This window comes from Anopheles gambiae, chromosome 2 (assembly GCF_943734735.2).
Source record: "Anopheles gambiae chromosome 2, idAnoGambNW_F1_1, whole genome shotgun sequence".
Taxonomy (NCBI): Eukaryota; Metazoa; Arthropoda; class Insecta; order Diptera; family Culicidae; genus Anopheles; species Anopheles gambiae.
In genome coordinates, this window is record NC_064601.1 from 32,634,409 (window position 1) to 32,648,561 (window position 14,153).

General features: G+C 52.2%; 1 protein-coding gene across 23 annotated transcripts in view; it reads left to right on the forward strand.

Moving 5' to 3' along the window:
- LOC11175788 (putative transcription factor capicua) overlaps window positions 1–14,153 on the forward strand; it is a 55,114-nt gene that overhangs the window by 35,985 nt on the left and 4,976 nt on the right. For 14 of the 23 annotated variants that reach the window (XM_061642418.1, XM_061642431.1, XM_061642420.1 and 11 more), the window contains 14 exons: window positions 202–916; window positions 1,001–1,943; window positions 2,021–2,132; window positions 2,222–2,443; window positions 2,544–2,665; window positions 4,660–7,277; window positions 7,454–7,928; window positions 8,007–8,576; window positions 10,272–10,627; window positions 11,741–13,080; window positions 13,179–13,330; window positions 13,392–13,532; window positions 13,610–13,842; window positions 13,953–14,091. In XM_061642418.1, coding sequence (XP_061498402.1) covers window positions 202–916; window positions 1,001–1,943; window positions 2,021–2,132; window positions 2,222–2,443; window positions 2,544–2,665; window positions 4,660–7,277; window positions 7,454–7,928; window positions 8,007–8,576; window positions 10,272–10,627; window positions 11,741–13,080; window positions 13,179–13,330; window positions 13,392–13,532; window positions 13,610–13,842; window positions 13,953–14,091 — 8,138 coding nt within the window. The remainder of the gene's footprint in view (window positions 1–201; window positions 917–1,000; window positions 1,944–2,020; window positions 2,133–2,221; window positions 2,444–2,543; window positions 2,666–4,659; window positions 7,278–7,453; window positions 7,929–8,006; window positions 8,577–10,271; window positions 10,628–11,740; window positions 13,081–13,178; window positions 13,331–13,391; window positions 13,533–13,609; window positions 13,843–13,952; window positions 14,092–14,153) is intronic. The other 9 variants (XM_061642438.1, XM_061642439.1, XM_061642435.1 and 6 more) reach the window with 9 other exon arrangements.

Below are 14,153 nucleotides of genomic sequence, written 5' to 3' on the forward strand. Positions count from 1 at the left end.
TCCGCGGGGTACTTATCGTCTGCTCGCTGTTTTCTCAAACACCGACGTAGTAGCGAGCGGGCCGGCCCAATCTCATACATAAACAAAACAAACTGCTCCAACTGCCGGCTCTGCTATCCATACGATTAGAATTTTCTAGTGCGTCTTGGTGTGTTACCCGATTGCTAATCTCATGTGTTCTTCGTTCGCCCTATTTCACAGCTCACCGGGAAGCTACAAACCTTCCCCGACGCCGCCATCGGCCGTTAGCAGCGGGAATGCCACATCGACACCGTCGCCCGTCCATCACCACTCGGGCCCGACGTCGTTCTCCATGCCGCAGCAGCATCACTACCAACATCAACCGCCGGGTCAGCATTCCCAGCAGCAGCAGCAGCAACAACAACAGCAGTTCCGCCAACAGTCACCACCGGCACCTCCTCCATCGTCCTCGTCCAGCACCACCGTTCAACTGGAGCCAGTTCAGCTTTCGGCGGCCAGCGGACAGCAGCAACAACAGCAGTACACCACTGCTCCCGTTGCACCCGCTTCCCCACTGATCGACCTCAGCGAATGGATCAACCATCGGGTGCTGGCCCGCCGGAAAGACGTGTACGATTCGGGTCGCATACGGGCGACGGCCGCCCCGGGGACCGTGGTCATTGGGTTCGACGCGCCTGAAGGCAGCCATCAAACGTACGAAGGTGTGCTGGACGATGTGCACCGCCAGCAGGATATCATCGACGACGTGTGCCCGGCGCTGGCCGATCTGCAGCCGGGTGTGAGGGTGTGCGTTAGGGCTACCTGCGTCCATCCGCATCCCGTGACGTCCAACGGGGGGGACGTGTTTGTCGAGGGCATTGTGAAGGAAGTGCACGGCAACAAGAAGCAGTTTTCGGTGCAGATTGCGGGCGGCTCGATCGCAGACAAGCAGGAGGTACGGGGGTGTACGCTCAAAACACACTTTCGTTACCGAACATGGTTCTAATTGTATTCCTTTCATGTATCCATTTTTCCACAGTTACGAATAGTGAAACGGGTTGATATGCGCCTCCTGAAACCGCCCTGGTGGGACGAGCTGGAAGATGCGCTGGACAGCTATAGCGGTGGCCACACGGTGTCCGCAGTAGATTGTGGCTCGAGCCGGCGTAACACAATCGATCATCATCATCATCGTTCCCATGAAGGAGATAGTAGCACCGGAAAGTTGCAACAGCAGCAGCAGCAGCCACCCGCCATAGTAAGCTACGTCCTAGCAACGTCGACCAACAGCGAACATCATCTACACGGCAGTGGTGCCGGAACAGCAGGACAGCAACCGCCCGCCGGCACCGCCGCCACCATCATCTACACAAGTGGGGCACCGTACAAAAACAGCATCAGCATAACGCAGGGTCGTGGTGTGGCCAGTGCCGGCCTACGGTACGATCCATCGCTGGGAGCAGCAGCGGCAGCGGCAGCCGGAACGAGCGATCAACAGCAGCTAAAGCAGCAGCTCCATGTGCCATTGCAATTGCAGCACGTTCTACCAGCAGCAGGAGCAGGATCGGGTGAAGAGCAACAGCACCATTACCGCAGCGCTGCCACCTCACCATTCCAGTCCGTGCAGCTCACGATCGGCGGCGCTGCTACGGATCATCGTGAACGGGATGGGGTGGATACCGCACACTACACCACTGCTGCTGCTGGTGGTGCTCATGCGCGCTCTCATTCGCTGCATCACGTGTCGCATCCGGTGCAGGTCGGGATGTCTCCAGCGCCGGCCCACAGCAGCAGCAGCAACAGCAACACGATCGGCAGTGGAGCTTCGTCAGCGTCAGTGTCGGGTGGTGGTGTCGCTGGTGGTGGTCCTCCCAGCAGCTCAGTATTAAGGACGCTCAGTCCGGACGATCTGCGCATCGCGAACCGCAGTTACGACAACGAGAGTGACGACGAAGTGCGCAGCAGTTTTCCCATGGAAGGAGGTACCGACGTCGTTTTTATGCTTTTGATTTCCCCAACTCATACATAGTTCACCTCTCACTCACTATTTCACTTGCAGAAGCGGAAAAATACTCAGGTAGCAGCAAGCGAAGCAGTATGCAAAGCCGTGGAAGTACCTCAAGCTTACTGGACCAACGAAGTACACCTCGATCTCAACCTGCAACCCCAAGGTACTTGTTGTGGCGGTATTGCCACGTCACGTGTTTAGTTAAGGTATTGTAATTCATTCGATTGTTGTCATTCTCGGTCATGTCACCAGATCTCAAGCGGCCACACCGCACCGGTTCAAGAAGGGCGACGTCGTTTCCACGCCCACCGGCATACGGAAGAAGTTTAACGGCAAGCAGTGGCGCAGGCTGTGCTCGAACGAAACCTGTTCGAAGGAATCTCAACGACGAGGCTACTGCTCGCGGCATCTCAGCCAGAAGGGTAGCAATGCGCTCCGGTCGTCCACCAGCTCGGTGACGAATCATTTCAACAGGTAATGGCTGCTGTTGAAAGCTTGAAAAAAGGAGCTCTATGGGTCGTTTGGCGATGAGTTAAAATTGATACTCAACTCTTTCCTGTTTCGTTCCTTACAGTAGTCGATCGAGCAGCAAAACACAGCTAGATGAGGAAACATCTAGAGATTCGGAAACTTCACCCCATTACCGTGTGGCGGGACGGTTCGATCAGGACGAAACGGATGCGGCCAATATGCTGGGTAAGTTGAAATACTGTTTTCCGCGTCAGATACCAATGACAATAGCAAATATATGAAATCAGTTGAAAAACATCCAACTAGCGGCGAATACTGATGTTCTTATTGGAAACTCACATGGCAAGCAGTGTAATGTATCAGCACTTGGTTATTTTTATGGGATTCTAAAAGAAAAAAAGTAGTAGTCCTCAATGTACGCTATAAATGCCTAACGCAAAGACACCGCGTTTGTGGAATTTCGCGGTTTTATATTGATTATTTTCTTGTGTAGCTTATAGTTAAAATATAATGAATAATTTTGGCTGAAGTAAGTGGCTTTAGTCACTACATTAATTATTTCATTTTCTTTTTTGAATGAATTCAAGAATTTATTTGCGTTTACAGGGTCTTCCTGGGATTCTCATAGTTGTGGGACTTTGCCTTGACTCTTTCATATCGGAAGTGATCTTCATATGATGGAAAGTAGACTCTATGGCACCCTTGTTGGATAGACTCCTAGTAAATTCCTATTTGATTTGTCCAACAAGGGTGTTATAGAGTCCAATTCCCATTACATTGAGTTCATTTCACGCAAGAAGGAGTAAATAAAGTGTCCCAGAGCTATGAGAACTCCTGCAAAACCGTGTAACGATTCATGTGTCAAATCAATGCAATTTTTGCTCAGAGAACTGTCAAATATAGACACCCGCGTATTTCGGGGACCACCTGTAATATACTAAAAAACAAACCGAGTTCAAATGTTTAACTTGACGATCCCTGACAAACTGCTTCGAAATGGACCAGGGCAGTTTCTTGGAACGGAAAGCATTATATCATTGATGAACAGTGTCTCTGCGGTGATGATTGGCGAAAATACCTCGTTCTGCGTGATTTACAACCGAAATTCAATTTAAACATATTTCTCAGAACTGAAATAAAACACTCCATTCACTGCACAAGATTCACGTTCTTAGAAGAGGAGAAAAAAGCACTCTCAAAAGTTCAGTGATTAGTTCAGGTGATCGTAATTAATCGCCTTCGCTGGAAAATACATCCGCCACCAATATACACAACCAAGAGCACGAATAACGCGAATGAAGTGGTAGCCTTTCCGTCCGCAAGGCGCGCCTATCCGTTCTCGCACTGGGCGTTTGCGCAACACCAACACACACGCACACGCAGCCAGTCGGACGAACGCTGATCGTTGAATAAACAATCAGTCAAAACGGACAATGGGCTCGAGATTTTGTGCGTGTGTGTGTGTGTGTAAATGGTCGTCCACTAGTAGATGCATGCAGGCGCACGGGCGCACATTTCCAAGAAGGACTTTATTGGCATTTACACACCCGTTGAGCACGGGAGTACACGAGAGAGAAAGAGAGTTTAGTCAAATCGGTACGCCCGCCGGCAGGAATAGTTTTCAAGTGAAAGTCATCCAGCTTCCTTTCGGGCGTTTTGTGTCGTTGTGAAGGCGTAATTCTAAAAATAGTTGTATGCTTAAATTAGTCACTTTAGGCGCGGTGCTACTGTTGGTTGCGAAAGTTTCAGTGCGAAAAGTATGAACTTTATGAACATGAACATGTACGATCTGCAAAGTGGTGCCGAACTGTACATTAAGTGTTTGCGTAAGTGTTGCTTGCACAATCTTAGTTCTTCGTGGTGGGTTTTTCTTACGCTGGCAATCGGATAAGACTAGGATAGTCAGTTAATTCTTTGTTTCATTGCGTTCATAGCAAATACCTCAGCATCGATCCACTGAAAAGATCGCCATCTTGTTAAGTCAGACTTCGTTCTCTGTGTGTGGAGAGCATGTGTATGAGTGAGGTTTATTTGTTTTATCAAACACTGATATGTCAAGAAGTGATTGTTACCGTTAGGTTTTCAATTATTATACACATTACCATTGGAAAATAGTCTTTTTTGTATTAGGAGAACTGTTCTATCATGAAAACTACTACCATCCAACTAACATGCAGTTCCATTGATGGTTCCTCTCTTTTTCTCTTTCTCCAACACAGTATCACTTAGCAGTTCCCGCTCAGCGACACCGAGCAATTCGTTCTCCTCGCCAACCGGGCACGGATCGTCCCCGCTGGCAACACAATCGCCGGTAATGATTGGCAACCGGCAGAACCTGTTTCTGCCGATCGGCAGCCCGGCACCGTCCAACGATCCGCACGGCAGTATCGGCAGTGGCGGCAGCAACAAGTACAAAACGAATACTCCGAGCCCGAGCCCAGCGCACGTCATTGGCGGCGGTATCGGCATCGTTGGTAGTGGCGGGCCTGCTGGCAGCGGCCATCACCATCAGCTGATTCGACCGGAGTCGCTGCGGCCAACGCAACCGGCGGGCAGTGGTGCCGGCGCTGCGCCACCACCGACCGGTCACGCGACCAGCGTTATACGTATGTCGCCCCTGTACTCCCAGCATTCGGCCCATCCGTCGGCGATTTACGCTAGCTATCCTGTACATGTGGCAGGCGGTGGAGGTAGCTCATCGGCGGCACAAACGATTAACGCTTCTTCACAGCAACAGACTGTAAGTGTGGAAGCTGTATCGTCTAATGGCGTTGCACAACACCAACAGCAGCAGCAGCAGCATCACCAGCAGCCGTCGCAACATCAACAGCAGCTACATCAGCAACAGCAAGAGCTGCAGCAACAGCAGGAACCGCAAGAGCAACCTCACGCGCTGGTAACGACCAGTCGATCGCAACCGATCTCCGGTCCGGCACAGCACGTTGCGCAATCAGCGTCGCCGGCCGCCCTCCACCATCATACGATCATACAACAACAGCAGCAACAGCAACAGCAACAACTGTCACAGACGACCTCTCAACAACAGCACACAGTGTTATTAACCAGTCAACATCAGCAATCCTTAACCGTGCCAAAAAACGGCATTAGCACGGGTTCCACCTATCAATGGCATGCATTGCTTCCGATCATAAACAGTCCGTCGGCGATCGCCAAGAGCAACCTCCATCCACATCATCAACACCACCACTACGCGCACATGGCGCACTCGCAGGCCTACGGACCAGCTGCTGCCGCAGCAAACACCGCTGCTGGCCCACCATCATCAGCGGCAACGACGGCGGCGGTTGCCTCGCAGCAACCATCGCCGATTGGAAGCTCCTCCGCAACGACAGCCAAGCCGTCGTCGGCGGGCGCATCCTCGATGGTCATCGTGCCGTCGAAGGTGTACTCGCCTACGCCACCGCCTCCTCAGCTAGCCGCCGGGGAGGAGATGGTTTCGATCGACGACGACGACCAGGGAGACGATGATGTCTTTGAAGCAGAGCCCGTGAAAACAGCAGCACCCAGCACGAAAAACTCTACCGCGCAAGGTGGAGCAGGAGAGCAGACAAGCAACCGGTATGCGGCCGGTAACGGTAATAATGGTAGTGGTGGTGGTGGTGCCGGAAGCCATCAACTGTTGCGCGGCATGGACATAGAAGCACCGGTCACGGTCACGAACAGTAAGACAACTTCGGCCGAGAGTGCCGAATCGATCGCAAAGCGACGAACGCAATCGTGCAGTGCAGCGCTGCAGGCCGCCGCCGCTGCAGCGAACGGTGGCAGCAGCGGCGGTGCCGGTGGTGGCGGAAGTGGCAGCGGTACGCCGAAGGAACCGCAGAGTCCGCTGAGCAACAAGAAGGACGCTAAAATACGGCGCCCGATGAACGCGTTCATGATTTTCTCCAAGCGCCACCGGGCGCTGGTCCACCAGAAGCATCCGAACCAGGACAACCGAACGGTGAGCAAGATCCTGGGCGAATGGTGGTACGCACTGAAGCCGGAAGAGAAAACCAAATACCACGAGCTGGCGAGCGAGGTGAAGGAGGCACACTTTAAGGCACATCCGGAGTGGAAGTGGTGCTCGAAGGATCGCCGAAAATCGTCCTCCTCGGCGAAGGAAGGGATGGTTGGTGGCGGCGTGCCTGCGTCCGGTAGTGGGCCGGGCGGATTAGCATCAGCGGGAGGTAACAGTGGCCGGGGCCGCATGGATTCGTTCGACGGGAACGATTCGTTCGACGAACGAAGCCCCAAAACGCCGTCCGACGTGGCAATGCCTTCCGTTGGGGGAGGAACGTCGACCGGGGGCGGCAACGGAAGCCAGGCGAACGATATCATTCCACTGACCGTTGCACCGTACAACACAATTGACGAAACACCCGAACCAGCGTCCGGTGTGATGATGATGCTACCACCGACAACGACTGCCAACCACGGATCCGTGGCTTCGTGCAACACTGGCAGCCAACAGAATCCGGAACCGATGGTTGTCGATGCGGCAAGCCGCTCCTCCTCACCGTCCCACCAACGGTACGCCGAGCCGGAGGGACGGGAAAAGAACGACGAACGGATGGATATATCCATTACCGATGAGCAGATGGACGAGGGAGGTGATGTTGCTGAAGACGATCAGCCGATGACGATCGCGGACGACGAGTCGGTACCGCGAAAGGCACCACCGTCCGCGCAATCATCGAACGATGTGGCGGAGCTCGATCTGAAATGTGCCGAAAAGGTAAGCGACTCGGATGTGGAAGACATCTCCGGCAACGCCAAGGGCAAACAAAACCATGGGGAGATGAGCTCGTCTCAATTTACTGCTAGTTCTTCCACCAAGGTACGATCAATCATAATCGATGGGGCGTGTTGTGTTTCCTTTTAAGTTGTTCTCTCCTTTCTGTTTGCGGGCATTTTTGGCGTGAGATGGTCTCTATTTGTGTTTAGCTTATCAGCCATGTTTCCAGAGTTTTGTATAACACTGCTACATCGACTTTGTTTTGAATTTGTTTACAGGTTTCACAATCGACGGTTTCAAACGACTACCATCACGGCAGCAATGGGGATGTAGCGACAGATTACTCCATAAAAACACTGACGACGGCAGGCAGCAACAATGGTGGCCAACCACCAACAACACCCGGTGGGCCCAATTCCGCCTCGCTCGACGCCTCTTCCACATCGTTACTGACGTGCAAACCGAAACCAATCAAAGCGGGTGCGATCGGCAACAGTACTACTACTGCTACTACTACTACTACTGCTACTGCTACTACTACTGGCGGAAGTAACACCGCTGGTTGCGGTGCAGATAGCAATGGCAGCAGTGGTGGCAACAACAGCGTAACTGCTGGAAATGGGGCCAGCGGACAGGGCGGTACCATGTACCAGCATCATCACTCGCATCCTCACCATCACCACCACCATCCGATCGGGTACGCGTACAGCAGTCCGAAGAACCCGGTTGGTGTTTCACCATTCCAGCCAACAGGTAAGCTCTGGTGTGATATGGAAGACGTAGGTAGGCGGCACTGGAATGAATTCACTATTCCTCATGTCCATCTTTTAGGAGGAGCATTTAAAACGATGCCACAAAGTCCGAAAACCCTGGGCAAGCAGGATCATCCATCGTATTTGCTCTCGCCAGCGCCATCAACGCCGACGGCGTCCACAATTAAGATGGAACCGGCAGAAAATCTAACCACCAGCAGCAGCAACGGCGGTACCACCCGTAGCAATGTCGATACCATCTTCAACTTCTCATCCGCTGCCATAAAGGAACAACATCTGCAGCAGCAGCAGCAGCCAAACTCGCTGTACCACGGTGGGAACGATCAGCAGCAGCAGCACAAATTTCTACTGGCCGTTAGCAACAGCAGCAGCAGCAGTGTGGCAGAGCCATTGTCGGGCGCGGCGGCCGCAAACTCAACGTTGACCGTTACACCGCCGAGCAGCAGCTGCTCCTCGGAGGGTGGGGCAAGTAGCCTCAGCAACAGCAGCACCAAATGTAAATCGCTGTTAGAGTTTAATCCCACCATTTGTTACACGATCTCGAACGTTAACGGTAGCCATGCGACCGCCAGTAGCAATGCAAACCATAAGCCTAGTACTAACGCAATAGTGATGAGCATGAAGCAAGGTAAACTAATCATGGATGTTGTGAACACTGCTACCAGTACTTGTACTACTACTATTACCACTAACACCGCTAGTGCTAACGAACCTACTAATCATCATCACAAACTGAGCCGTACAGATACCACTACCGAAAGCAATCATCATCCAACTTCTTCTCATCTAGATGTTGTTCACCATTCTAACCATCAGCTTTCATCATCCACGACACATTGCATAAATAATACAGCTAATCGCTCTTCTACTTCCGATGTTGTCATCATGAATGCCATTACTAATAGTATCGCTACTAGTACCACCACCACCACCACTACTACTATCACTAACTCTACTACAAATTCCGCTACCGTTAAGCCTTCCTGTCCGATTGATGTTGTACATAGCGATAAGATCTCTTCTTCATCTACCACCATCACCACAAACACCGTCGCTCATGCCGCGAAAAAAACGTTGAATGTTGTGAATGTTGTAAATGTGACAGCAAATGCATGTGCGGCGGGCCCGCCACCGCCTGCGACGTCCACCAGCAGCAATGGGGCAGCGTTGATGAACGCCGCGGGAACGCCTGCGCAGGGAAGTAGCGATGGTGGTAGTGCCGCCACTACCCCTCCTACCACCGCCTTTATCATCAACACGTCCAGCGGTGGTGGCAGTGCCATTCTACGCCCTGTCCAGCCAGCGATGTCAATGATTGCGAAAATGGCAAACACAACAACACACCAACCACCAAAGCAGCCCCGTTCGGATGCCGATGCACCGGTCACCGGTTTGCAGCCTTCGGTCGTATACGAAACGATTCTGGTCGAACGTCCAGCGCAAGTGAAACACCAGGGATCGACCTTCACGACCGTTCCATTTAACGGTGCTTCATCGACAGTGATGCCGCTAGCCACGAATGGATTGATGTTAGCGTCCGCTTCTACCGCTGGCGGCAACACGCTGAGCAGTGCGGCGTTACCGAGTGGAAGCATTATCGTATTATCTCAAGCATCGCTGAACGAACTTCTGTTGCATGGTTCTTGCACAACGGCAGCACAGCATCAACTACAACAACAACAACAGCTCCATAACGAAACTAACAGCAACAACACAGAGCTAATAGCGGCAGCGAACAACAGAGATAACTCCAAAAAGCTACTACTAACAGCTGGTGGAGGCACTGCGACAATCACTAATCTCATCAGTTCAATCACAAACACCTCAACTATGCCCTTCTCTTCCACCCCTTCCCTCCCATCCTCGTGTAATAGCGGTAGTGTAGTCAATGGGAATATCTGTACCACTAGCATCCCCATCAGCTCTTCCCTCAATGTGACTAATTGTATCGTTGTGCCTGATCATACTTCCTTCACTACCACCTCTTCTACTACTTCTATTACTACTGTCACCACCTGTGCGACTACCATTGAACCATCCAGCACTACTAACAGTGCGGCAAAATTGTTAACATATACCATAAGCAAAAAAGGCATCACCACTGCTACCTCTTCCTCCTCCACCTTCCCCTCCACCGATCATCGTGCTCCTCTTCAGTCCAGCACCTCCGACCCGTCCTACATCAACATCATTGCCACCACTTCCACCACCACCACCACCACCACTACCACTTCTACTGTCCCCACAAACAATTCAACCATCATGAACAACAGCAGCAACACGAAACAGACGATTATAATGATCAATCCAACAACTTCAACAGTTCTACCGGTGCCATCATCCTCCGCACCGTCGTCCGTTGCTGCATTGCCCACATCGCTGACGATGTCCTCGGTTGCATCGTTACATCCGCTGCAGCAGCACCATCAGCAGCAGCACCAGCACCAGGGTGTTGGCGCCACTGGCGGCTTCTCGATGCTGTCCACCATCAGCACGGGCAGCGGCGGCGGCGGTGGTGGTGTACTGACAAACACCGTCACCACCAACGCGAACAGTGCCACCGACCTGACGACGGTACTGCCAGCGGCGAGCAGCAGCAGCAGCACCACGACAACCATCCTTGCATCCGCCGCCAACCAGCGTCTACCGGGCCGGCAGAAGCTGATGCTGTGTCCACAGGTAAGCAAGCAGCAGTGTATTTTCCCGTGCGCTTGTTATTTATACTGTAGGAAGCTTCTGGCTGGCTGGGGCTGGCTCTCCTTTACCAGATCAGCTGGCTTCAATTGGATTTTTCTCGCTAGTAAATCATTTTTCAGTAGAGTTGACACTAGATTTATTGCTATCACCACACTGCATCATAGTTTCATTCATGTCATCTCATCTGCAAACCCACGATTCGACTCCTCCTTTTTCCCCACGTGCCACCAAATCCCTATTCCAGCCGATCCATTTGCCATCAACCTCTACTGAATTCCCTCCGTTGCTAAAAAAAAAGACTTCCCAAGATGTCCCACACACCTCTCAAAATGATTCAAAATCAACACTGGCTCTGTTGGACGATGTGTTTTATCGCTGGATTGGCGCATTATTTGGCAAACAACAAACAGTCAACCATCATTTCGCGCGTCGAGCCGTAGTTTAACCCATCCAATTCCTGTTTCTCCTGCCTTCTTCTCCCCCCCCCCCCCCACCACTGGAATGTTTTAGATTTTTTCTTAGGTATACCCGAAGGCACAATTTCTCCCCTCAAAATTGATTATCTCTGTAGCTACGTAGTATCTTTTACCGCATGCAATGTGCGCTTCCGAAGCACGCACTACACACACATACACACATAGACGCTCCCCGTGTGGATGATGCTTAGATATTTAGTCCTTTTGTTTTTGAGTTTCTTGCGTAGCTTTTAGTGGAGCGCTGATGAACGGGGTGCTACTCCCTGTAGGTTTCTCTATTAATTCACTGTTCAAAAGCACCGTGTTCTTCTTACGTTGTCGATATAGTTAATTCACATTTTGCCCCGTTTCGATTCTTCTGATTTCAACCGAATTGTTGCTTCTCGATGCTGCAGTATACCGTTTGTTAAGTAGTTTGTTAAGTAATGGTGCGTGCGAATTGCTACCGCTTGATTGCTCTTTTTTCTTTTTCGGCTCCGTTGAGCCTTTCCCCCACAGTCTCTCAAGCTCCTTTAAAGTATTGTTTTTTTTTCGCTTTTTGGTTGTACTACTAGCCTAGCCTCCTGTGACTAACGGTTCTTCCAACTGACACATACTTACTTACTTCTCTCAATTCCAGTTTGCCCTAGTCCTTCCCGATCACCAACAGTTTACGCTGACCGATCGCTCTAAGATTTCGTTCGCGAATCTTGCCACGGCGACCATTAAACCGGCCCAGGGCAACACTATCTTTGCCGCTGTCCCCTCCCCCTCGTCCTCCTCCGCATCCCCTTCCTCTTCGTCTACCACCACCGTCGCATTTGCACTAACACCGTCGCCATCCTGTTCCGCATCCGCTACTACTATCACTGGCGCATTGCGGCCAGCCGGCAGCAACGGAACCATCCAGCCGCCGACGGTGGCACACGTGAAACTAACCAACATCCTTCCGACAACAGTAACACCACCTACTTCATCATCCACCTCTTCATCATGTTCCAATACCTTCACCACCACATCACATTCTTCTTCTTCTTGGTCGTCGTCGTCGTCCTCGGCGTCGTCGGCGTCGTCGTCGTCGAGTGTGCTAATCAAAACGCAGTCGGCAACGGGCGCAATCGTGCCGAATGGTATTGGGGCCACCAACGCTGCCGGTGGCGGTGGCATTGGTGGTGGTGGTGGTACTACTACTACGATAAACGCGTCCATTCCCGTACAATATTTGATCCAAGGCAAGATACCGAATCTTCTCATCTCCACAACACAGGGCTACCCGGCACAGATTCAGCAGTCGCCGCATCACCATCCGCAGCAGCAGTACGCCACGATCAAGCAGGAACCGCCGGAATCGCCCGGCGCGAAACACTTGCTACCGGTAACGCCTACATCCAATACTGCCGGATCGGTGTACGGTAGTAACAGCAACAGTGGTGGTGGTGGTGGCTCTACTGTGCCCTCTACTGGTGGTAGCAGTGGTAACGAACGGGACGCTTCCAATGAGGAGGAGGACATGGAAGAAGATTACGGCGAGGGCGGCGATGGTGGCACAGCGGATGCAGCAGCCGCCGCAGAGAGCAAACAGTTCATTCTGGCACCGACGCCGGCGCAACTAGGTCGCGCTCCGCTACAGCGGCGTCAGATGAGCAGCGGCGGCTGCAATAGCAACAGCAACAGTAACAGTGGTATGTTGCAATCGGAGCAGCAGCAGCAGCAGCAATCGGCGGGTAGCAACAATGGTAGTATCACCCAGCAACAGCAGCAGCAGACACCGATGGAGGATGACGGTGGTGATGAAACGGCGAACACGTCGAACGAACAAAACAGCCACCACGCGCATCACCAGCACCATCAGCACGCCTCGATGCCGTCCGCCCTGCCGACACCGACGTCCGCCTCCATGGAGGACTACCACAGCCAGATCTCGCCGTCCACCGCTAAGAAAGCCTTCTTTCGCAAGGCGAAGCCCGACGATATGGATAAGTAAGTAGTATTGCACAGCGCTCTGGCTGACGGTATGCGTGAGCGTTTATTTCAGTGCCTCTGACCCCGAACCATTCCAATTGTCTTGCTTTACGCAGCGTTCTGCGACAGGTTGACTTTGAGAAAAAGTTTAAAACACTACCCCAGTTCAAGCCGGAAGATTGTCACTCACCCAGTGCCATTATGGCGTCGTCACCACGTGTGTTCACGCAAAACTATCGTAAAAAGCAAACCACGACTCACAAAACGCGTAAGTATTATTACACCCAGCGTCAGTTGCATCAAGTAAAAAACTCTGCTTTCGCTTACAGTGGTGCCGGATGAAGATCAGCATAACAATCTGCATTCGGATGGCAGTGCGCCTCCGCTGTCCAGTACTGCCACCCCGTCCAGCTCGTACGTGATCGGGAATCGATTTTTCGGACCGGATTTCAACATGGAACAGTACAAAGGTACTGTACTGAAGCTTCCCCTTCCAATTGGCATCCACTGAAAGAGTCCCCTTTATTACTACACGTTCCACTTTTAGAAATGTCGGCAGAAATGGGCCGGGGAGCGGTGGGAACTGGCGCCGGAATGGGCGGCGGTCCCGGTGTTGACGATCGTTCGCCCCGAACGCCCAAAACGCCATCGCAACGGTCGGTCAATTCGGCGGAAGAAAAGGGTCACCGGAAGATACTCGAGCAGCGGCGCAACCTGGTGGTGCAGCTGTTCAACGAGCACGGAATGTTTCCGTCAACGCACGCCACCAACAGCTTTCAGGTGCGTTATCTCGCTTGCTTTCGGGTTGGGCTTTGGTTGGGCCGCGCCACCGCGCTCTGTCTGTCTAATATGCTCAATACGGGTTTTCTGTCCGTTTTTCCACACCACAGTTGGCACACAGCGACATATTTCCGAACAAGCAGAGCCTGCAGCTGAAAATACGCGAAGTGCGCCAGAAATCGATGGCCCAGCAGCCAGGTTTTACGCCACAGTCCGCTGGTCCGATCACTCCGACCGAAATTAGCGGTGGTAAGTTCGACCAGCCTGTGTGACGTTACCGCTCGAAACGGCAACAGTTTTACCCTGCTTTT